General features: G+C 41.0%; 3 protein-coding genes and 1 long non-coding RNA gene across 5 annotated transcripts in view; 1 reads left to right on the top strand and 3 right to left on the bottom strand.

Annotated features, from left to right (window-relative positions):
- Positions 1 to 3,999, bottom strand: part of LOC140616313 (olfactory receptor 9S13-like) — a 35,751-nt gene extending 31,752 nt beyond the window's left edge. For both annotated transcript variants that reach the window (XM_072796933.1, XM_072796935.1), the window contains exon 1: positions 3,835 to 3,999. The gene's annotated coding sequence lies outside the window, so the exon portion shown is untranslated. The remainder of the gene's footprint in view (positions 1 to 3,834) is intronic.
- The window catches only part of LOC140616316 (uncharacterized), a 51,258-nt gene continuing 31,054 nt past the window's right edge, over positions 3,126 to 23,329 (top strand). The window contains exons 1-5 of the long non-coding RNA XR_012016862.1: positions 3,126 to 3,255; positions 3,864 to 3,956; positions 10,575 to 10,758; positions 12,819 to 12,912; positions 13,126 to 13,219. This is a non-coding gene — a long non-coding RNA (uncharacterized lncRNA). The remainder of the gene's footprint in view (positions 3,256 to 3,863; positions 3,957 to 10,574; positions 10,759 to 12,818; positions 12,913 to 13,125; positions 13,220 to 23,329) is intronic.
- Positions 4,651 to 6,286, bottom strand: LOC140616314 (olfactory receptor 9S13-like). The gene is made up of 2 exons (XM_072796936.1): positions 5,086 to 6,286; positions 4,651 to 4,739 (listed from the first exon to the last, which is right to left on the bottom strand). The coding sequence occupies exon 1, from the start codon at positions 6,065 to 6,067 to the stop codon at positions 5,117 to 5,119; it is 951 nt and encodes a 316-aa protein (XP_072653037.1). The 5' UTR covers positions 6,068 to 6,286; the 3' UTR covers positions 4,651 to 4,739; positions 5,086 to 5,116.
- On the bottom strand, positions 14,334 to 15,385 carry LOC140616315 (olfactory receptor 9S13-like). Its single transcript, XM_072796937.1, has one exon. The coding sequence runs from the start codon at positions 15,383 to 15,385 to the stop codon at positions 14,465 to 14,467; it is 921 nt and encodes a 306-aa protein (XP_072653038.1). The 3' UTR covers positions 14,334 to 14,464.

Here is a 23,329-nt window from a genome sequence, read left to right as displayed (position 1 = left end):
AGTGAATGAAATCCCAAGAAAATACAAGGGAACAAATAAAGAATAAAATGTATTAAGTAGAAAACAGAAAGATGTTATTCCAAAAGGTGATTTTTTGAGAAGACGTATCAAATGACAAGAGTTTTGAGGGATGAAGGTGAAAAGGCAGAAATTACTGATGTCAGGAGTGAAAGGAGGATACCACTTAGACCCTAGAATTGGAGTGGATCATGACAGAATGTGTTCATAAACTTGAAATGTTGATGAAATTGGCAAACTACTAGAAAGATAACACCCGCAACAACTGACCCCCCAATGAAGTAGAACATCTCTGAATTCCATAGTTATTGAGAACTGTAATATGCATTTTAAAATCTTTCCATGCAAAAGATTTCAGGATCAGATGGCTTTACTTGTGAAAGTAAATACCTCTAGGAACTATGACCAAACCTACAAAAATACTCGATCTTACACAAAATATTCAAAACAATAGAAGGACAACTTTCCATTTTGTTTTATGAGGCCTGTGTAATCTTAATACCAAAATCTGACAAGGACGTTTGAAGAAAATTTTTAAAATATTCTATCTCAATCATAAGCAAACAAGGTAATTTCTCAAACAAGTCTAATTAAGCAATATATAAAAATTATATTATCCCCAACTCCAAGGTGTCTGTAATCCAGGAAGGCATAAAACTGTTGAGAGATACCAATGCAGATTAAGTAACATGGCAGGATTCCATGTTCTCAAACTGGCACACTCAGTATTGCATACATGCAGTTCCCCCAACACTGAATTGAGTCAGTGTGATCCCAGTGTTTTTCATTTGTGGAATTGGAAAAGCTGATTCTAAAGCACATATTGAAATCTGCAATACCAAGTGTATCCAAGACATTGTTGAAAAGAGAAACAGTGAGGTGGGGTTTACACTATCAGAGACTCATAGTAGGTGTAATGAAACAATGAGGGAAGTAGAGGTTTGACCAATTGAGGATGAAACAGAATAGAGAGCCTGGAAGTCAACCCCATGCTTGTCTATACACCCCATTTATTAAATAGGTGGAGTCTATGCAAAGGTATTAACACCTGGGACAGTTGATAGTCATATGCTAAACAGGTGGAAGGAGAGGTTGGCAGGGTGTGGGGGTGACTGGGTGATGCCCATTGAGGGGGGCACTTGATGGGATGAGCACTGGGTGTTATTCTATATGTTGGCAAAATGAACACCAGTATAAAATAAATTTATTTGTCCTCCGATTGACTCATTTCACTCAGCATAATACCCTCCAGTTCCATCCACGTTGAAGCAAATGGTGGGTATTTGTCATTTCTAATGGCTGAGGAATATTCCATTGTATACATAAACCACATCTTCTTTATCCATTCGTTCTCATTCATTTGGGGAATATAAATAATAGTGAAAGGGAATAGAAGGGAAGGGAGAAGAAATGGGTAGGAAATATCAGAAAGGGAGACAGACCATAAATACTCCTAACTCTGGGAAACAATCTAGAGGTGGTGGAAGGGGAGGAGGGCGCGGGGTGGGGGTGAATGGGTGACGGGCACTGAGGGGGGCACTTGACGGGATGAGCACTGGGTGTTATTCTGTATGTTGGCAAATTGAACACCAATAAAAATAAACTTATTATTAAAAAATAAATTTATTTTAAAAAGTCATATGCTAAACGTGAGATTTCGCTCTTACCTCATACTACAGACACAAAAGAGTCTTAGGCTGAACACAGATCTAATTTAAAAGGATAATTGTGAAGATCATACAAAAGACCCTCATGACCCCAGCACAAGAAAGCACCTCCCAGACATCCTGTGCAGGGAGCAAAAAGGACTAAAGCGTAAAGGAAATACCTTGTGGATGGAACTACATGAAAATCAAGACAGTCTGCGGTGTGTAAGGGCAGAGCACAGCTTGGGAAGGCACACTGCAATACATGACGGGAAACCGACTTGTCTGCACCATATATAAATAATCATTGACACGCAATAAGACAACCGCAAAGAAATACAGGTGAGAGGCTCGTAGAAGTGACCTGCATAGGAGAGGAGCCAGATGTGCCAAACATGTTTGAAAATGTGCACGATCCTGCTAATCATCAGGAGAAAGCAAGTTCCCACGTTAGAGACGACCTCCTGCACACCCGCCCAAATGTCTCAAACTAAGCAGAGGGGCAGTAACCAGCAGTGTCGAGGACGGGAGCCACTAGAAGGGAGTGTAAATCAGGACACGTTTGTCATTTTCTACTGATGTAGAAGATCCCCGTCCTCACCTGTGCCTCCCTTACACACACTTCACTTTCCCTCTGGAAGTGCGCACAGGTGTGCAGGGAGACCGTGGGGAGGCTGTGCTCAGTAGTGTTAGTACCATAGCTGCACTAGTGAATTGTGGTGTATTGTTTGCTGGAAACTAGAAAACCGTAAACAGGAAGCAGCATGATGCTGACCATGGACCACAGCCTGAGAACAGCTGCTCATCACAGGTCAGGCTCAGGTCACTCACTCTCAGAGCCCAGAGATTCAAGGGAAGTTGGTCCCTAAGGAACAAAGTCATTCTGTTCAAAACTGCTTGCTCAGGTCCAGGTGAAGGAGGTCACCACCAGGAGCCAGCCGGGGCACTGTCCACCCTCTCACTTGCCCATCCTGGGCTGTCACCTGACATTCTAAGTGCATTCACTGTCCTTGCCTCCTGCCTTCTCACTTGTCAACTCCAGACCTTTCTAATCTCTATCAGAATGGCCACCATGCTTTCATAATGAGCTCCAGCCTGTCCATTCCCTGCTTTGTGTCCCACACAGAGCTCCCTGAACAGAGTCACCAAATCCTCCCTCAGGTCATGTTGCTCCCTAATGCAAATGAGTGACAGCTTCCCCACCAGCTGAGGGATCCTGGAGACGAGCCCCTGAGGGGTCTTGGTGGGCACCTTGGCTCCATTTGGGCACATATACTCGGTGATTCTCTGGTTCTCTTGTTCTTCTTCCAAGGCTGTCTACTTCCATCCACTGTCAGTGTGAGCAGCTCTCCTGTCTCCCCATGGCTCTCCATCACCTCTCTGATGTGACTGTTTTCTCCTTTGTGCCATCAGCAGCCTGGTCACACCCCCTCACTGCCTGTGTCCCATCATATTGCAGGTGTTTGTTGTCATGTCTGCCTTCCTGCAGAGCCATGAGCTCCCCAGGGCTGGCCTTGGTCTACCGGTCTACTCTATTTCTGCATCCCCTATACCGAGCCATGTCCCTTAGAAGTGTGTGCTCAGTAGTCTGGTGAGATACTGATTTTTTTTTTTGGAGCTACTGATTTGAGCCTGAGAAATGCACTTCAGGTCATGAGGGAGCCTGGTGTTGTGATCCTCTGATTACAGTGGAAACCTGTCCTTTAGATGGTATCACGCTGAAGCCCAAGTCAGTACTGGCCAGGGAAGGAGTGAGGTCACCCCTTCAGCTGCTGAAGCAAGCCCTGAGTGCTTACTCTCTACTATAGCTCTGATGCCTCCCTTGCAGACTCTGTGTCCTTCATACCCTGGTACCCCTGAGGGATGGCTGTCTTGACCCTCACCTCTTTCAGGTGAGAGTCATGACTGCTCAATATCACACAGCCAGTACCTGCTCTCCCAGGGTCTCCTCAGCTTCTGGCTCACGTTTGTGCTGATGAAAAACAGGTGAGCATGGAGCACTCTCGCCCCTCCTCCTCCAGCTCTGGCTTCCCAAATAATGAAGAGAGTTGAGAGGGGGAAAGGGAGCACCTTCAGGGTCTCAGGGAGAATTTGCCTAAGTGCTCCATGTTTGAGCTACAGGAAGCTCCTTGATTGTAGTGGAAGATGGGGTGAAATGTTCTCGACTCACCTCAGCTTCATGTGTGTTGCTTCATCCAGGCAGCAGAACAAGGACCTGCATCTTGGGGTCACTGTGCTGGGAAGGTCTCTCCTCCTGAACTGCTGGGACTTGGGCCTTGAATAGCCAATTAGGTGAGCTTGTTTGTGTTCTGGCCTTTGCAGTGCACTGGGAATCCTGGATCTCCTGGGTATCCCTGTCACCAAGCCTTGTGTGACCCGCCCTCTCCTACAAGCCCAGACAACAAAGCCCAGAATTCTCTCTGGGACCCAGAGGGTGAGCAGAAGAGGAGCATAGACTCAGAGAGCAGGCCCTGTGACCGGAGTGTACTGTCCTCCCAGGAGTGGCAGGTGTGAACTCCTGAGCCCCAAGTCATTTCATCAGCCCTTCCCCCATCACCTTAGGTGTACCATTCTCCTGTGAGCCCAAATGGTCGGGAAACACTCCTCTCTGGGTCCATCCCTGCTTGTCGTTCATCTCTGAGCATCAGAGACTGATACACAAGTCAGAGAAGATCACTGTGAATACATTTCTCTTCCTGGATGAGGATCTGTTGGAGGTTGCTTTTCAAATAAAAAAACTAAAATGTGTTTGAAATACTCAAACAAGTCGAAAGTGTTTGGCCTGCAACGAGGATGCTCATGCTTCTCTGCTTATCCCAAACACTGCCCCTACTCTGTGGGAAGTCTGGGGTTTCCACTACTTCAACTGTTGAGGAAATGTGGCCTGGGAGTACATGTGTCTTTTCATTAATTTGTTTTTTTCTCTTACAAGAATATGATCACATTCTGCAACAGTTCTGTATTTTTAATCTTTTTATTGAATACAGTGCAATGGTTAGCTTTCAATGACAACAATATTCTCCTTCTAAGTCTCCAGAGTTCCATTGTGTGGGGGACCAGAGTATCCTCATTTACCTATGTGAATGGATATTTAGTGTTAAACATTTCTTTAATTTAAATTTAATTAGCCAATATAATATCTCATTTCTGATATAGTTTTCAACCTATACAACCCTACAATCAAACAAACATCAGTTTGTTCCTATAGTGAAGAGTCATTTTTAAAAATATTATTCTGAAAAGAGCGCTTACAGTAAGATCTACCACTTAATACATTTTTAAGGCACAATATACTATTGATTGTAGGCACAATGTTGACTATATCTCTAAAGATTATTCCTCTTGTGTGAGTCAAAATTATGAATGTTAATTAACTAGTCCACCATGCAAAGCCTGGCAACCATGATCCACTCCATCTAACCTGCAGGACACTGACTCCCTTCAGCACATCTTCACGTGGCCGTGTGTTTCTGGCCCAGCCTCCGCAGGGCCTCCTTCACATCCTTGTTTCGCACACTGTAGATGAGGGGATTGAGCATTGGGATGACCAGCGTGTAGAAGACAGAGACCACCTTGCCCTGCTCCATAGACTCAATTGCTCGTGGCTGGGCATACATGAAAAAGGCAGTCCCAAAAAAGAGAGTCACTGCAGTCATGTGGGAGCCACAGGTGGAGAAGATCTTGCTTCTCCCAGCTCCTGATCCCATCCTCAGGATGGTCGCTATGATGTAGCCATAGGAGATGAGAATCACAAATGTCACGCTCACGATGATGAGCCCACAGATGCCAAACAAGAGAAGTTCATTGATGGCTGTGTTGCCACAGGAGAGTTTGAGCAAGGGGACCACATCACAGAAGAAGTGGTTGATGCGGTTGGAGCTGCAGAATGGGAGGTGGAATGTGAAGCTGGTCTGCACAACAGAGTTGAAGCAGCCTCCACAGTAGGCGCCCAGCACCAGGCGAGTGCAGGCAGACTGGCACATGGTGATGGGGTAACGCAAGGGGTTACAGATGGCCATGAAGCGGTCATAGGCCATGACACCCAGGAGGAAAGCTTCAGTTGTGCCCAGCAAGGACAAAAAGGAAAACTGCATGGCACATCCTGCAAAGGTGATGACCTTGGATGAGGAGAAGAAGTTGGCCAGTGCTTTCGGGGCAATGACAGATGAGTAGCACAAGTCAACGAAGGAGAGGTTCTTGAGGAAGAAGTACATTGGGGAGTGCAGGCGGGCATCCAGGGTGATAACGATGATCATGAGGAGGTTACCCAGTACAGTCACCATGTATAGAGCCAGGAACACAGCAAAGAGCAGGGCCTGGGTTTCCAGGCCACCTTCAAATCCCTCCAGCACAAAATCTTGAAAGTGGACCATGGAGAGGTTTCCATTTCTTTTGGGTGGCATGAGCTTCAGTCCTCACCAGGGGAATTACACCTCCAGCGTGGGCAGATTAAGTCATTCAAGCTAAACTTCTTGCTGAAGACTACTTACAAGATAAATAACAGCAAAAACAAAATCTGATTGAATGTATAAGAGACTTAAGGTTTAGTAAAAGTTACAAATAAAATTCAAGAAAAACAGAGGCCCAGGGATTTCATTAGTGAGAGCCTCTTTTTCTCCTGAGACATAAGCCCATTTAGAAGAGGAAACGGAGAGGCCAGGTGGCTGTTCATGGAAGTTTTGCCTGTCTTCCAGAGCTAATGCTGACAGTGGTAATTTACCAGGGACCAAACAGGATGAACCATGGGAAGAGTTACATCAGGAGTTGGTATGCAGCTCAGCTTCTGACCTTTTCAATCACTGTAGTGTATTAAAATGTGTTCTGAGTGCTACTGCCTCTGAAATCCTGCAAGAATAAACATATCTCAAGAGGAAGATGAGTTATCCTAGACTGCACGTGTTATCTGTAAAAGTTTTGAGTAACTACTACTAGACAGAATTTAAAATTTGAGAGGTCCTACAATATGAATAAAAATTATGAAACCATAGAAGAACACAAAAAGTTTTCAGATTTTGGGGTGACACACATAAGCTTTGTATAAAGTTATTATTTTTAAAGGATAAAAGATGAGACTAAGATCCTTATCAGAAGTGCAGAAGCAATCAAAAGAATAATATATAATTTGTAGAAGTACATTGGCTAAAATTAGGAACTCAATGAATAATTTTAGAAATTAGAAATAGCTAAAGAGAAAACTTATGAACTAGAATACAGGTCAGTAGAAAATATTCAGAGTGAAGCAGTTAGAGTCAAAACCATAGAAAAATCATAAATGAGGATTAGAGACCAAGTATATAGAAACATACATACTGTGAGTTCCTAAATAAGGGGAAAGAGATAAACAGGCTGAATCAGTGCTTGAAGAGATAATGGCCATGTATTATCTCAAACCAATGAAAGTTATTCTGCAGATTCATTAACCCTACAAAATCAAAGCAGGATTTATAAAAGAACACCACACATGGGTGTGACTTGGTGATGGGCACTGAAGAGGGCACTTGATGAGATGAGCACTGTTATTCTATATGTTGGCAAATAGAACACCAATAAAAAATAAATTCATAAAAAAAGAACACCACACATGGACATATCATAGTAATAATATTTAGAACCAAATAAAGAGAAAAAAATAAAAGCAGTCACTTCAGGGATGCCTGGGTGGCACAGCGGTTCCAACTCTGACCCCTGCTTTTGTTCAGATTGTAATCTTACATTTGTGAGAATGGGCCCCCTGGAAGGTGCACACTCAGCACAGAGTCAGCTTGAGACATTCTCTCCCTCTGCCTCTACCTCCCCCCTAATTACATAAATAAGTAATTTTTTTCAAGGGACATAGTCGCTTCAAAGATCAACTTTAGAAGTAAGACGGACAATTATCATACCAGATTAAAAATAACGGAAGTCAAATTAAAATGAATTGTATTTTCCCTTGTTCAAAGAACTTAAACACCAACTAGAATTCTACATCTACCCAAAAATATCCTTCAGGACTCAAAGTGAAATTAACAATAATAATTTAAGACTCCAATACTCCTCTTTTGATAAATAACAGTACAGCAAATCTAAGTATCAGCAAGGAAATAATAGATTTGAGCAGCATTATAAATCAAAAGTCATAGAAGGAATATGCAGAACACACTGTATCCATCAATAGCAGAATACATTCATCTCCAGTGCACGTGGAACATTATCCAGGATAGACATATGTTAGTTCACAAAGCAGGTCTCAATAAATGTTAGAAGATATAAAGTACATGAAGTATGTTCCCCAAACAAAATGAAATGAAATCACAAAGCAACAATATAAGGCCATTTGGAAAACTTACAGACATGTGGAAGCTAAACAATACATTTTTAAATAACCGTGGGTTCAAACAAGAAATCACAGTGGAAATTACAAAGTATTATGAGATTAATGAAAATCAGAACACAAACACCCCAAGACTTAGGAGACGCAATGAAAGAAGGACTCAGAAATTTGTATCTTGAACACCAACATTAAAAAAAAGATTTCAAATCAATAATTTAACTTTCCAGCTTAGGAAAGAAAGCAGAAAAAGAATACAAAACTAAGCTCAAAGCAAAGAGAACTAATGAAACAATAAAGGTTAGAGAAGAGATAAATGAATTGGAGGAGAGTAAAATAAGGCAGAAAATCAATGACACTAAAAGTTTTCTGAAAAGCTTAATCAACTTGTGAAACCTTCAGCTAGATTGACAGAAAATGTCAGAAGACTTAATATATAAAATCAGAAATGAAAGCAAACACATGACTTCAGACCTTACAGAAATCAAAAGTATCAGAAGAATATATTGCAACAATCATATGCTAACACATTAGCTAAACCTATATGAAATGAACCAACTCCTGGAAACACATAAACTAACATAAAGGACTCAAGGAGAAATAGAAAATCTGAGAAGACCTATAACAAACAGATTAAGTTAGTAGTCAAAAACCATTTCTAACAAATAAAGGTTCAGGACAAGAAGGTTTCAGTGGTGACTTTTACCAGTGAACAGGAATTAACACTAGTACACTCAAAGTCTAACAATGTAGAGAGGAGAAAACATTTCCTAATTCATTCCATAAAGCCTGTATTGTTTCAACATTAAACTGTGAGAAAGATATTGCAAGAAAACTAAGCTACAGATCAATATCTCTCATGAATATGGATACAATTTACTTAACAAAAGACTAGCAAACTAAATCTAGGAGAACTTTTTTTTAAGATTTTATTTATTTATTCTTGAGAGAGAGTCAGAGACACAGGCAGAGGGAGAAGCAGGCTCCATCCTGGGAGCCTGAGGTGCAACTCAATCCCGGGTCTCCAGGATCACGCTCCAGGCCGAAGGCAGGCGCTAAACCACTGAGCTGCCCAGGCTGCCCTAGAAGAACTTTAACAGAATTATGTAGCATAACCAAGTGAGAGCTATCCCAGTAATACAAGAGTGGATCAATATGCAAAAATCACTCAATATAATACACCATTCTCATAGAATTCAGGGAAAATAACCACATGATCATCTCAGTAGATATAGAAAAACTGCAAAACATCACTCAACAAAATGAAAGAAGACGTACTACAGAAATATAAAGATATCCCATGTTCATGGACTGGAAGATTTGCTACTGACAAGATGTACTTCCCATATTTATGTACATATTCAATTTAATACTATCAAAATTCCATTCCTTTTTTTTTTGCAGAAATCAACTCTGAATATCCAAAACAATAATTAAAAAGAAGAAAGTGGCACTGAGGGGGGTACTGGACAGGATGAACACTGGGTATTATACTATGTGTTGGCAAATCGAGCTGCAGTAAAAAAAAAAAAAATGGGACCCCTGGGTGGCTCAGTGGTTGAGCCTCTGCCTTCAGCTCAGGTTGTCATCCCAGGATCCCAGGATCAAGTCCCACATCAGACTCATGACAGAGAACCTATTTCTCCTTCTTTTTTTTTTTTTCTTGTTGAGTATCACAATTTTTATTTTTTTATATTAATTTATTTTTTATTGGTGTTCAATTTGCCAACATATAGAATAATACCCAGTGCTCATCCTGTAAGTGCCCACCTCAGTGCCCGTCAACCAGTCACCCCACCCCCCACCCACCTCCCCTTCCACCACACCTAGTTCGTTTCCCAGAGTTAGGAGTCTTTCATATTCTGTCTTCCTTTCTGATATTTCCCACTCATTTTTTCTCCTTTCCCCTTCTTTCTATGCAAAAGATTCCAGGACCAGATGGCTTTATTGTGAAAGTAAATACTTCTACAAAAGATGACCAAATCTACTGAAATACTAATCTTATACAAGATCTTCAAAAAATTAGAAGAGGGACAACTTTCCATGTTTTCTTATGAGGCCCATGTAATCTTAATGCCTAAATCGAACAAGGATATTGTAAGAAAATTTTTTAATTACACTAACTCAAATCACAAGCATATAGGCAAATTTACCAAACGAAATCTAATTAAGTAACATATAAAAATTATACTATGTCCAACACCAAGTTGTCTGTAATCCAGGAATGCATAAAACTGTTGAGAGAAACCAAAGTAGATTAAGTAATGTAGTGGGATTCTAGGTTCCCAAACCCGCATGCTCAATATTGTATGGATGCCAGTTCTCCCCACACTAAACTGAGTCAGTGTGATCACAGTGATTTTTATTTGCAGAATGTGAAAATCTAATCCTAAATGCAGAGTGAAATGTGCAAAAAAACAAGTATGTCCAAGACATTACATTATATATATATATATATATATATATATATATATATATGTTTCACTTGCCAAATATTGTGTAACAATCAGTGCTCATCCCATCAAGTGCCCTGCTCAGTGCCCATCACCCAGTCACCCTATCCCTCCCGCCTCCCCTTCCACTACCACTTGTTTGTTTCCCAGCTATAGGAGTCTCTCATGCTCTTGAGAAGGGAAACTGTGTGGGGATTTGCACATCAGACATGGACTCATGGAAGGTGTAATGAAACAATGATGTTGGCAGAGGTTAGACCATCTGAGGATGGAACACAACAGAGAGCCTGGACATCAACCCCATGCTTGTCTAGACACCCTGTTTACCCAACAGGTAGGTAGCCTATGGAAAAGTCAGAACTCCTGGGACAGTTGATGGGTCATAGTATAAACAGTGAGATTTGGCTCTTTCCTCATTGTAGATACACAAAACCGTCCAGGCAGAACACACATCTAGATTTAAAAGCAAAATAGTGAAGACAATAGAGAAGACACTCATACCCCAGCACAGGAAAGCACCTCCCAAATGTCCTGTGCAGGGAGCAAAAAGGAATAAAGCATAAAGGAAACACCTTGTAGATGGAACTACATGAAAATTAAGACAGTCTGCAGAGTGTGTCAAGGCAGAGCACAGCTTGGGAAGGCACACTGGAATACATGATGGGAAACCGACTTGTCTGCACAATATATAAATAATCCTTGATCCGCAAGAATAAGACAACCCCATAGAAATACAGGCAAGAGACTCTTAGAAGTGACCAGCAGAGGGGAGGAGCCAAATGTGCTGACACATTTGAAAATGTGCACAATCCTGCTAATCATCAGGATAAAGCAAGTTCCCACGTTAGAGATGTCCTCCTGCACACCCGCCCAAACGTCTCAAACTAAGCAGAGGGGCAGCAACCATGTGTTGAGGACAGGAGCCACTGGAAGGGAGTGTAAATCAGGATGCGTTTCTCATTTTCTATTTTTTATTTATTTATTTATTTATTTATTTATTTATTTATTTATTTATTTTATAAATTTATTTTTTATTGGTGTTCAATTTGCCAGCATATAGAATAACACCCAGTTTCTCATTTTCTACTGATGTGGAAGATCCCTGTCCTCACCTGTGCCTCCCTTACAAACACTTCACTTTCCCTCTGGAAGTGTGCACAGGTGCACAGGGAGACCGGGGGGAGACTGTTCTCAGCAGCAATAGCACCATAGCTGCACTAGTGAGTTGTGGTGTGTTGTCTGGCAGAGAACTAGAAAACGGTAAACAGGAAGCAGCATGATGCTGATCATAGACCACAGCCTGAGAACAGCTGCTCATCACAGGTCAGGCTCAGGTCACTCACTCTCAGAGCCTGGATTTCTAGGGCAGTTGGTCCCCAAGGTCCCAAGTCATCCTGTTCAAAACTGCTTGCTCAGGTCCAGGTGGAGGAGGTCACCACCAGGAGCCAGCCAGGACACTGTCCACCCTCTCTCTTGCCCATCCTGGGCTGTCACCTGACATTCTAAGTGCATTCACTGTCCTTGCCTCTTGCCTTCTCACTTGTCAACTCCAGACCTTTCCAATCTCCATCTGAAAGGCCACCATGCTTTCATAATGAGCTCCAGCCTGTCCATTCCTTGCTTTGTGTCCCACACAGAACTCCCTGAACAGAGTCACCAAATCCTCCCTCAGGTCATGTTGCTCCCTAATGCAAATGAGTGACAGCTTCACCACCAGCTGAGGGATCCTGGAGAGGAGCCCAGAAGAGTCTTGGTAGGCACCTCGGCTCCATTTGGGCACATATACTCGGTGATTCTCTGGTTCTCCTGTTCTGCCTCCAAGTCTGTCTACTTCCATCCACTGTGTCAGTGTGACGAGCTCTCCTATCTCTCCATGGCTCTCCATCACCGCTCTGATGTGACTGTTTCCTCCTTTGTGCCATCAGCAGCCTGGTCACACCCCGTCACTGCCTGTGTCCCATCATATTGCAGGTGTTTGTTGTCATGTCTGCTTTCCTGCAGAGCCATGAGCTCCCCATGGCTGGCCTTGGTCTCCCCTATTTCTGCATCACCCTCCTCTGGACCATGGCCCTTAGAAGTGTGTGCTCAGTACTCTGGTGAGCTACTGATTTTCTTTTTGAGCTACTGATTTGAACCTGAGAAATGCACTTTGGATCATGAGGGAGCCTGGTGTTGTGATCCTCTGATTACAATGAAAACATGTCCTTTTGAATGGCATGACCCTGAAGCCAAAGCCAGTGCTGGCCAGGGCAGGAGTGGGGTCACCCCTTCAGCTGCTGAGGCAAGCCCAGAGTGCTTACTGTCTACGATAGCTCTGATGCCTCCCTTACACACACGGTGTCCTTCATACCCTGGGACCCCTAGGATGGCTACCTCGACCCTCATCTCTTTCAGGTGAGAATCATGACTGCTCAATATCACACAGCCAGTACCTGCTCTCCCAGGGTCTCCTCAGCTTCTGGCTCACGTCTGTGCTGATGAAAAACAGGTGAGCATGGAGCACTCTCGCCCCTCCTCCTCCAGCTCTGGCTTCCCAAATAATGAAGAGAGTTGAGAGGGGGAAAGGGAGCACCCTCACGGTCGCAGGGAGAGTTTGCCTGAGTGCTCCATGTTTGAGCTACAGGAAGTTCCTTGATCATAGTGGAAGATGGGGTGAAATGTTCTCGACTCACCTCAGCTTCATGTGTGTTGCTTCATCCAGGCAGCAGAACAAGGACCTGCATCTTGGGGTCACTGTGCTGGGAAGGTCTCTCCTCCTGCACGGCTGGGACTTGGAGTCTTGAATAGCCAATTAGGTGAGCTTGTTTGTGTTCTGGCCTTTGCAGTGCACTGGGAATCCTGGTTCTCTTGGGTACCCCTGTCACCAAGCCTGTGTGACCCGCCCTCTCCTACAAGCCCAGACAACAAAGCCCAGAATTCTCTCTGGGACTCAGAGGGTGAACAGAAGGGAAGCATAGATCCAGAGAGCAGACCCTGTGACTGGAGTGTACTGTCTTCCCAGGAGTGGCAGGTGTGAACTCCTGAGCCCAAAGTCATTTCATCAGCCCTTTCCCCCGTCCCCTTAGGTGTACCATTCTCCTGTGAGCCCAAATGGTCGGGAAACACTCCTCTCTGGGTCCATCCCTGCTTGTCGTTCATCTCCGAGCAACAGAGACTGATCCACAAGTGGAAAATGATCACTGTGAATACATTTCTGTCTCTGGATAAAGATCTGTTGGAGGTTGCTTTCAAAAAAAATACCAAACTGAAATGTGTTTGAAAAACTCAAGCAAGTCGAAAGTGTTTAGCCTGCAACAAGGATGCTCATGCTTCTCTGCTTATTCCAAACACTGCCCCTCTTCTGTGAGAGTCTGGAGTTTCTACCACTTCAACTGTTGGAGTAAAGGTGGCCTTGGGTACATGTGTTTTAATTAATTTGTTTTTTTTCTCTTACAAGAATATGATCACATCCCACAATAGATCTGTATTTTTAATCTCTTTATCCAATACAGTGCAGTGGTTAGTTTTCTATGATAGCAACAGTCACCTTCTGAGTCTCCAGTGTTCCATTGTGTGGGGGACCAGGGTTTCCTCATTTAACTATGTGAATGGCTATTTAGTGTTGAACATTTCTTTAATTTAAATTTAATTAACCAATATATATTATATCTTTTTTCCAAAGTAGTTTTCAATGATTCATCAGTTGCAATAACAATCACTGCTCAACATATCATGTGCCCAACTTAATGGCCATCTCCCAATTGTCTCATTTCCAACCCCCCTCCCATACAACAACCATCATTTTGTTCCTATAGTGAAGAGTGATTTTTTAAAATTTTATTCGGGAAACAGCAGTTACCCTAAATTTGTCATTTAACACATTTTTAAGGGCACAATATATTATTTATTTTACATACAGTACATAGTATATCTCTAAAGCCTATTCCTCTTCTTTGAGTGAAATTTATGACTGTTAATTAATTAGTCCACTGCTCAAAGTCTGGCAACCACGATGCCTCCATCTAACCTGCAGGACACTCTGACTCCCTTCAGCACATCCTTCACAAGGCCATGGGTTTCTGGCCCAGCCTCCGCAGGGCCTCCTTCACATCCTTGTTTCGCAGACTGTAGATGAGGGGATTGAGCATTGGGATGACCAGCGTGTAGAAGACAGAGACCACCTTGCCCTGCTCCATAGACTCAATTGCTCCTGGCTGGGCATACATGACAAAGACGGTCCCAAAAAAGAGAGTCACTGCAGTCATGTGGGAGCCACAGGTAGAGAAGACCTTACGTCTCCTAGCTCCTGATCCCATCCTCAGGATGGTCACTATGATGTAGCCATAGGAGATGAGGACCATAAATGCCAAACCCACAATGATGAGCCCACAGATGCCAAACAAGAGAAGTTCATTGATGGCTGTGTTGCCACAGGAGAGTTTGAGCAAGGGGACCACATCACAGAAGAAGTGGTTGATGCGGTTGGAGCTGCAGAATGGGAGGTGGAATGTGAAGCTGGTCTGCACAACAGAGTTGAAGCAGCCTCCACAGTAGGCGCCCAGCACCAGGCAAGTGCAGGCAGACTGGCACATGGTGATGGGGTAACGCAAGGGGTTACAGATGGCCATGAAGCGGTCATAGGCCATGACACCCAGGAGGAAAGCTTCAGTTGTGCCCAGCAAGGACAAAAAGAAAAACTGCATGGCACATCCTGCAAAGGTGATGACCTTGGATGAGGAGAAGAAGTTGGCCAGTGCTTTCGGGGCAATGACAGATGAGTAGCACAAGTCAACAAAGGAGAGGTTCTTGAGGAAGAAGTACATTGGGGAGTGCAGGCGGGCATCCAGGGTGATAACGATGATCATGAGGAGGTTACCCAGTACAGTCACCATGTATAGAGCCAGGAACACAGCAAAGAGCAGGGCCTGGGTCTCCAGGCCACCCTCAAATCCCTCCAGCACAAAATCTTGAAAGTGGACCATGGAGAGGTTTCCATTTCTTTTGGGTGGCATGAGCTTCAGTCCTCACCAGGGAATTACACCTCCAGCGTGGGCAGGTTAAGTCGGTCAAGCTAAACTTCTTGCTGAAGACTACTTACAAGATAAATAACAGCAAAAACAAAATCTGATTGAATGTATAAGAGACTTAAGGTTTAGTAAAAGTTACAAATAAAATTCAAGAAAAACAGAGGCCCAGGGATTTCATTAGTGAGAGCCTCTTTTTCTCCTTAGACATAAGCCCATTTTGAAGAGGAAACTGAGAGACCAGGTGGCTGTTCATGGAGGTTTTGCCTGTCTTTCAGAGCTAATGCTGACAGTGGTTGTTTACCAGGGACCAAACAGGATGAACCATGGGAAGAGTTACATCAGGAGTTGTTATGCAGCTCAGCTTCTGACCTTTTCAATCACTGTAAGTGTATTAAAATGTGAAGGAGCCTCGGTGTCCATCGAAAGATGAATGGATAAAGAAGATGTGGTTTATGTATACAATGGAATATTACTCAGCCATTAGAAATGACAAATACCCACCATTTGGTTCAACGTGGATGGAGCTGGAGGGTATTATGCTGAGTGAAATAAGTCAATCGGAGAAGGACAAACATTATATGTTCTCACTCATTTGGGGAATATAAATAATAGTGAAAGGGAATAGAAGGGAAGGGAGAAGAAATGGGTAGGAAATATCAGAAAGGGAGACAGACCATAAAGACTCCTAACTCTGGGAAACAAACTAGAGGTGGTGGAAGGGGAGGAGGGTGGGGAGTGGGGGTGAATGAGTGACGGGAACTGAGGAGGGCACTTGATGGGATGAGCACTGGGTGTTATTCTGTATGTTGGCAAATTGAACACCAATAAAAAATAAATTTATTATTAAAAAATAAAATAAAGGCAAAATAAATAAATAAATAATAAATAATTCTTTAAAAATGTAAACATTTCTAACTTCATTTAGAAGATGTTATTTAGGGCAGCCCAGATGGCTCAGCGGTTTTGCGCCTGCCTTCGGCCCAGGGTCTGACCCTGGGGACCTGGGATTGAGTCCCACTTTGGGCTCTGTACATGGAGACTGCTTCTCCTTCTGCCTGTGTCTCTGCCTCTGTGTGTGTGTGTGTGTGTGCATCATGAATACATAAATAAATAAAATCTCTTTTTAAAAAGATGTTAATTAAAAAAATACACCCCTACAGAATTGTTCTAAGAATGAAGCAAAATAAAGTATTATGCAAAAAAAATGTGTTCTGAGTACTACTGCCTCTGAAATCCTGCAAAATAAACATATCTCAAGAGGAAGATGAGTTATCCGAGACTGCAAGTGTTATCTGTAAAAGTTTTGTGTAACTACTACTAGACAGAATTTAAAATTTGAGGAATCCTACAATATGAATAAAAATTATGAAGCCATAGAAGAACACAAAGAGGTTTCAGATTTTGGGGTGACACACATAAGCTTTATATAAAGTTATTATTTTTAAAGGATAAAAGATGAGACTAAGATCCTTACCAGAAGTGCAGAAGCAATCAAAAGAATAATATATAATTTGTAGAAGTACATTGACTAAAATTAGGGACTCAATGAATAATTTTAGAGATTAGAAATAGCTAAAGAGAAAACTTGTGAACTAGAATACAGGTCAGTAGAAAATATTCAGAGCGAAGTAGAGTCAAAACCATAGAAAAATAGAAATGAGAATTAGAGACCAAGTATATAGAAACACACATACATGAGTTCCTAAATAAGGGGAAAGAGATAAACAGGCTGAATCAGTGCTTGAAGAGATAATGGCCATGTATTATCTCAAACCAATGAAAGTTATTCTGCAGATTCATTAACCCTACAAAATCAAAGCAGGATTTATAAAAGAACACCACACATGGACATATCATAGTAATAATATTTAGAACCAAATAAAGAGAAAAAAATTAAAAGCAGCCTGTGATAGAAGACACAGTCACTTCAGGGATGCCTGGGTTGCACAGCTGGTTCCAACTCTGACTCCTGGTTTTTGTTCAGGTTGTAATCTCAGAGTTGTGAGATTGGGCCCCATGGGAGGTGCACACTCAGCACAGAGTCTGCTTGAGACACTCTCTCTCTCTGCCACTACTTCTCCTCTAATTACATAAATAAGTAAATTTTTGAAGTGACATAGTCGCTTCAAAGTTCAACTTTAGAAGTAAGACAGACAATTATCTTACCAGATTAAAAATAATGGAAGTCACCGAGGCTCCTTCCACAGTTTGGCTATTGTGGACATTGCTGCTATAAACATCGGGGTGCAGGTGTCCCGGCATTTCATTGCTTCTGTATCTTTGGGGTAAATCCTCAACAGTGCAATTGCTGGGTCGTAGGGCAGGTCTATTTTTAACTCTTTGAGGAACCTCCACACATTTTCCAGAGTGGCTGCACCAGTTCACATTCCCACCAACATGTGTAAGATGAATGGATAAAGAAGATGTGGTTTATGTATACAATGGAATATTACTCAGTCATTAGAAATGACAAATACCCACCATTTGCTTCGACGTGGATGGAACTGGAGGGTATTATGCTGAGTGAAATAAGTCAATCGGAGAAGGACAAACATTATATGTTCTCACTCATTTGGGGAATATAAATAATAGTGAAAGGGAATAGAAGGGAAGGGAGAAGAAATGGGTAGGAAATATCAGAAAGGGAGCCAGAACATAAAGACTCCTAACTCTGGGAAATGAACTAGGGTTGATGGAAGGGGAGGAGGGTGGGGGTTGGGGGTGAATGGGTGACGGGCACTGAAGGGGGCACTTGACGGGATGAGCACTGAGTGTTATTCTGTATGTGGGAAATTGAACACCAATAAAAAATAAATTTATTATTTAAAAAAGCCAAAAAATAAAAAATAAGAATAAAAATAAAAATAATGGAAGTCAAATTAAAATGAATTGTATTTTCCTTTGTTCAAAGAACTTAATTACCAACTAGAATTCTACATCTACCCAAAAATATCCTTCAGGACTCAAAGTGTAATTAACAATAATAATTTAAAACTTCAATACTTCTCTTTCAATAATGATACTACAGCAAATCTAAGTATCAGCAAGAAAATAATAGATTTGAACAGCATTATAAACCCAATGATCATAGAGGGCATATGCAGAACACATTGTATCCATCAATAGCAGAATACTCTCATCTCCAGTACAAGTGGAACATTATCCAGGATAGACATATGCTAGTTCACAAATCAAGTCTCAATAAATGTTAGAATATTTAAAGTACATGAAGTATGTTCCCCAAACAAAATGAAATGAAATCACAAAGCAACAACATAAGGCCATTTGGAAAATTTACAGACATATGGAAGCTAAACAACACATTTTTTAAAGATTTTATTTTATTTATTCATGAGAGGCAGAGAGAGAGAGAGAGAGAGAGAGAAGCAGGCTCCATGCAGGCAGCCCGACGCAGGACTCGATCCCAAGTCTTCAGGATCAGGCCCTGGCCGAAGGCAGCACTAAACTACTGGACCACCGGGGCTGCCACTAAACAACACATTTTAAAATCACCATGGGTTCAAACAAGAAATCACAGTGGAAATTACTAAGTATTATGAGATTAATGAAAATCAGAACACAAACACACCAAGACTTAGGAGATACAATGAAAGAAGGACTCAGAAATTTGCATCTTGAACACCAACATTAAAAAAAGATTTCAAATCAATAATTTAACTTTCCAGCTTAGGAAAGAAAGCAGAAAAAGAATACAAAACTAAGCTCAAAGGAAAGAGAACTAATGAAACAATAAAGTTTAGAGAAGAGATAAATGAATTGGAGGAGAGTAAAATAAGGCAGAAAATCAATGACACTAAAAGTTCTCTGAAAAGTTTAATCAACTTGAGAAACTTTCAACTAGATTGACAGAAAATGCCAGAAGACTTAAATATCTAAAATCAGAAATCAGGACGCCTGGGTGGCTCAGCAGTTGGGTGCCTGCCTTTGGCTCAGGTCGTGATCCCGGGATCCGGGACCAAGTCCTGCATCAGGCTCCCTGTGAGGAGCCTGCTTCTCCCTCTGCCTATGGCTCTGCCTCTCACTTTCTTAGTCTGTGTCTCTCATGAATAAATAAATAAATCTTAAAAATAAAATAAAATAAAATCAGAAATGAAAGAGACACATGACTTCAGACCTTACAGAAATAAAAAGTATCAGAAGAATATATTGGAACACTCATATGCTAACACATTAGCTAACCTAGATGAACTGAACCAATTCCTGGAAACACATAAACTAACATAAAGACGCAAGGAGAAATAGAAAATCTGAGAAGACCTATAACAAACGATTAAGTTAGTAGTCAAAAACCATTTCTAACAAATAAAGATTCAGGATCAGATGGTTTCAGCGGTGACTTTTACCAGTGAATACAAGAATTAACACTAGTACACACAAAGTCTAAAAATGTAGAGAGGAGAAAACATTTCCTAATTCATTCCATAAGGTCTGTATTGTTTCAACATTAAACTAAGAGAGAGATATTGCAAGTAAACTAAGCTACAGATCAATATCTCTCATGAACATGGATACAATTTACTTAACAAAATACTAGCAAACTAAATCTAGGAGAGAGAGAGTCAGAGACACAGGCAGAGGGAGAAGCAGGCTCCATCCTGGGAGCCTGAGGTGGGACTCGATCCCGGGTCTCCAGGATCATGCTCCAGGCCAAAGGCAGGCGCTAAACCACTGAGCCACCCAGGCTGCCCTAGAAGAACTTTAACGGGATTATGTAGCATAACCAAGTGAGAGCTATCCCAGTAATACAAGAGTGGATCAATATGCAAAAATCACTCAATATAATACAATATAATACACCATTCTCATAGAATTCAGGGAAAATAACCACATAATCATCTCAGTAGATATAGAAAAACTACAAAACATCACTCAACGAAATGAAAGAAGACCTACTAAAGAAATGTAAAGATATCCCATGTTCATGGACTGGAAGATTTGCTACTGACAAGATGTAGTACTTCCCATATTTATGTACATATTTAATTTAATACTATCAAAATTCTATTGCTTTTTTTTTTTTTTGCAGAAATCAACCCTGAATATCCAAAACAATATTTAAAAAGAAGAAAGTGGCACTGAGGGGGGCACTTGACGGGATGAGCACTGGGTGTTATACTATATGTTGGCAAATCGAGCTGTATTAAAAAAAAAAAAAGAAAGGACAAAGTGGGACCCCTGGGTGGCTCAGTGATTGAGCCTCTGCCTTCAGCTCAGGTTGTCATCCCGGGATCCCAGGATCAAGTCCTACATCAGACTCATGACAGAGAACCTATTTATCCCTCTACCTATGTCTCTGAATCCCTCTGTGTGTCTCTCATGAATAAATAAATAAATAAATAAATAAATAAATAAATAATCTTTAAAAAGGCACTGAGGGGGGCACTTGACAGGATGAGCACTGTGTGTTATACGTTGTTTTTTAATTGGAGTTCAATATATGTTGGCAAATCGAACTCCAATAAAAAATATACAATACAATAAAATAAATAAAAATTTAAAGAAAGTAGGAGGACTAACACTTCCTGCTTTCAAATCTGACTTTGAAACAAAACTTGTGCTTGCATGAGGACAGACATGGGTCAAAGGAATGGAATCAAGAATACAGAAATAAACTCACACATCTGTGATTTTCACAAGGGCCCCAAGGGCACCCATCCAACAGTGAAAAAAGAGTCTTTTCCACAGATGGTGATGGGAAAACTGAATATTCACATGCAAAAGAAGGAATTAAAAACTTTACCACCACCACATACAAAAATTAACTCAGAATGGACAAAGATCCAAATGCAAGTGCCAAAACTATAAAACTACTAGAGGCGAAACAGACATCAGTATCAATTATTGTGACTTGGGATTAGTCAGCAGTTTCTTACATATAACATCAAAGTAGAAATATAAAAATAGGAATATTAAAACTAAAATAAGATATAATAGACAAGTTTAACTTCATCAGAATTAAAATCTTGTGCATCAAAGGACACTATCAAGAAGATGAAGAAAAAAACCTATATTATGGGAGAAAACTTCAACAAATTATATATCAAAATGGATCAGTATTCATGGAATATACAGAACATTTCCAACTAACCTCATGGAACACAGCATCCAACAGCTGGATGTACATTCTCTTCTCTCCTTTTTTTTAAAAGTTTTTGTTTAAAGTCAAGTGTAGTTAACAGAGTATAATATTAGTTTTATGCATACAATATAGTGATTCAGCACTTCATTCAACACGTGGTGCTCATCACAACAGGGGCGCTCCTTCAGCCTCATCACCTCATTCCTCTGCCCCCCCCCACCTCCCTTCTCTTACCCTCAGTGTGTTCTCTGTAGTTCAGAGTCTGTTTTCTGGTTTGCTTCCCCTTTGTTCATTTGTTTTGTTTCTTAAATCCCACACATGAGTGAGATCATGTAATAACTGTCTTTCTCTGACTTCCTTCACTTAGTATAATACACTCTATATCCATCCATTCTATTTAAATCATAGGATTTCTTGCTTTTTTGGCTGAGTAATATTCCATTATATGTATATACCCCCTCTTCCAAATCCATTCATCAGAGGATTATGTTATTTTCAAGTTTACAATGAACATATTCACACATAGACTATATTCTAACCACTGAGCAGCTTTCAACACATTTCAAAGGATTGAAGGTGTATAAAGTATATATGTGTGCAATTTAAATTAATCCAAAGTTAAATCACAGAACATTTTAAAATCTTCACGTATTTTTTAACTAACAATGTAGTTCTAAGGAAGCCACGGGTGTAAACAATAATTTTCAAATTTAAAAGTTGCATAAGAGGAGTCACAAAAATAGTGCCTGGGGTGCATTTCAGTCTGCGTTTAAAGGGAAATTTATAGGCTTAAATCCATATGGTAGAAAAGAAGAAAAAACCGGAAATGAGCATTCATCTGAAAATATTATTAAAAGTTTAGTGAATGAAATTCCAAGGAAATAGAGTGGAAAAAGTAAAGAACAAAATTTATTAAATAGTAAATAGGCACACATTATAGAGATGTTATACCAAAAGGTGATTATTTGGGAAGACTGATCAAATGATAAGACTTCAAAGGGATGAAGGAGAAAAGGCAGCAATTACCGATGTCTGGAGCAAAAGGAGGATATCACTGAGATCCTAGAATTGGAGTGGATCGTGACAGAGTGTTTTCACAAACTTGAAAAGTTGATGACATTGGCAAAGTACTAGAAAGATATCACCCCCCACAACTGACCACAACTGACTACCCCCAATGAAGTAGAATATATGCGAGTTCCAGAGTTACTGAGAACTGTAATATGTACTTTAAAATCTTTCCATGCAAAAGATTCCAAGACCAGATGGCTTTATTGTGAAAGTAAATACTTCCACAAAAGATGACCAAATCTACTGAAATACTAATCTTATAAAAGATCTTCAAAACATTAGAAGAGGGACAACTTTCCATGTTTTCTTATGAGGCCCATGTAATCTTAATGCCTAAATCGAACAAGGATATTGTAAGAAATTTTTTTAAATTACTCTAACTCAATCACAGGCATATAGGCAAATTTACCAAAAAAAAATCTAATTAAGTAACATATAAAAATTATACTATGTCCAACACCAAGTTGTCTGTAATCCAGGAATGCATAAAACTGTTGAGAGAAACCAAAGTAGATTAAGTAACGTAGTGGGATTCTAGGTTCCCAAACCCGCACGCTCAATATTGCACAGATGCCAGTTCTCCCCACACTGAACTGAGTCAGTGTGATCACAGTGATTTTTATTTGCAGAATGTGAAAATCTGATCCTAAATGTGGAGTGAAATGTGCAAAAAAACAAGTATGTCCAAGACACACATATATATATATATATGTTTGACTTGCCAACAT

Source organism: Canis lupus, chromosome 24 (assembly GCF_048164855.1).
Source record: "Canis lupus baileyi chromosome 24, mCanLup2.hap1, whole genome shotgun sequence".
In the NCBI taxonomy this organism is placed as follows: Eukaryota; Metazoa; Chordata; class Mammalia; order Carnivora; family Canidae; genus Canis; species Canis lupus.
This window is presented reverse-complemented; position numbering and strand designations above follow the sequence as displayed.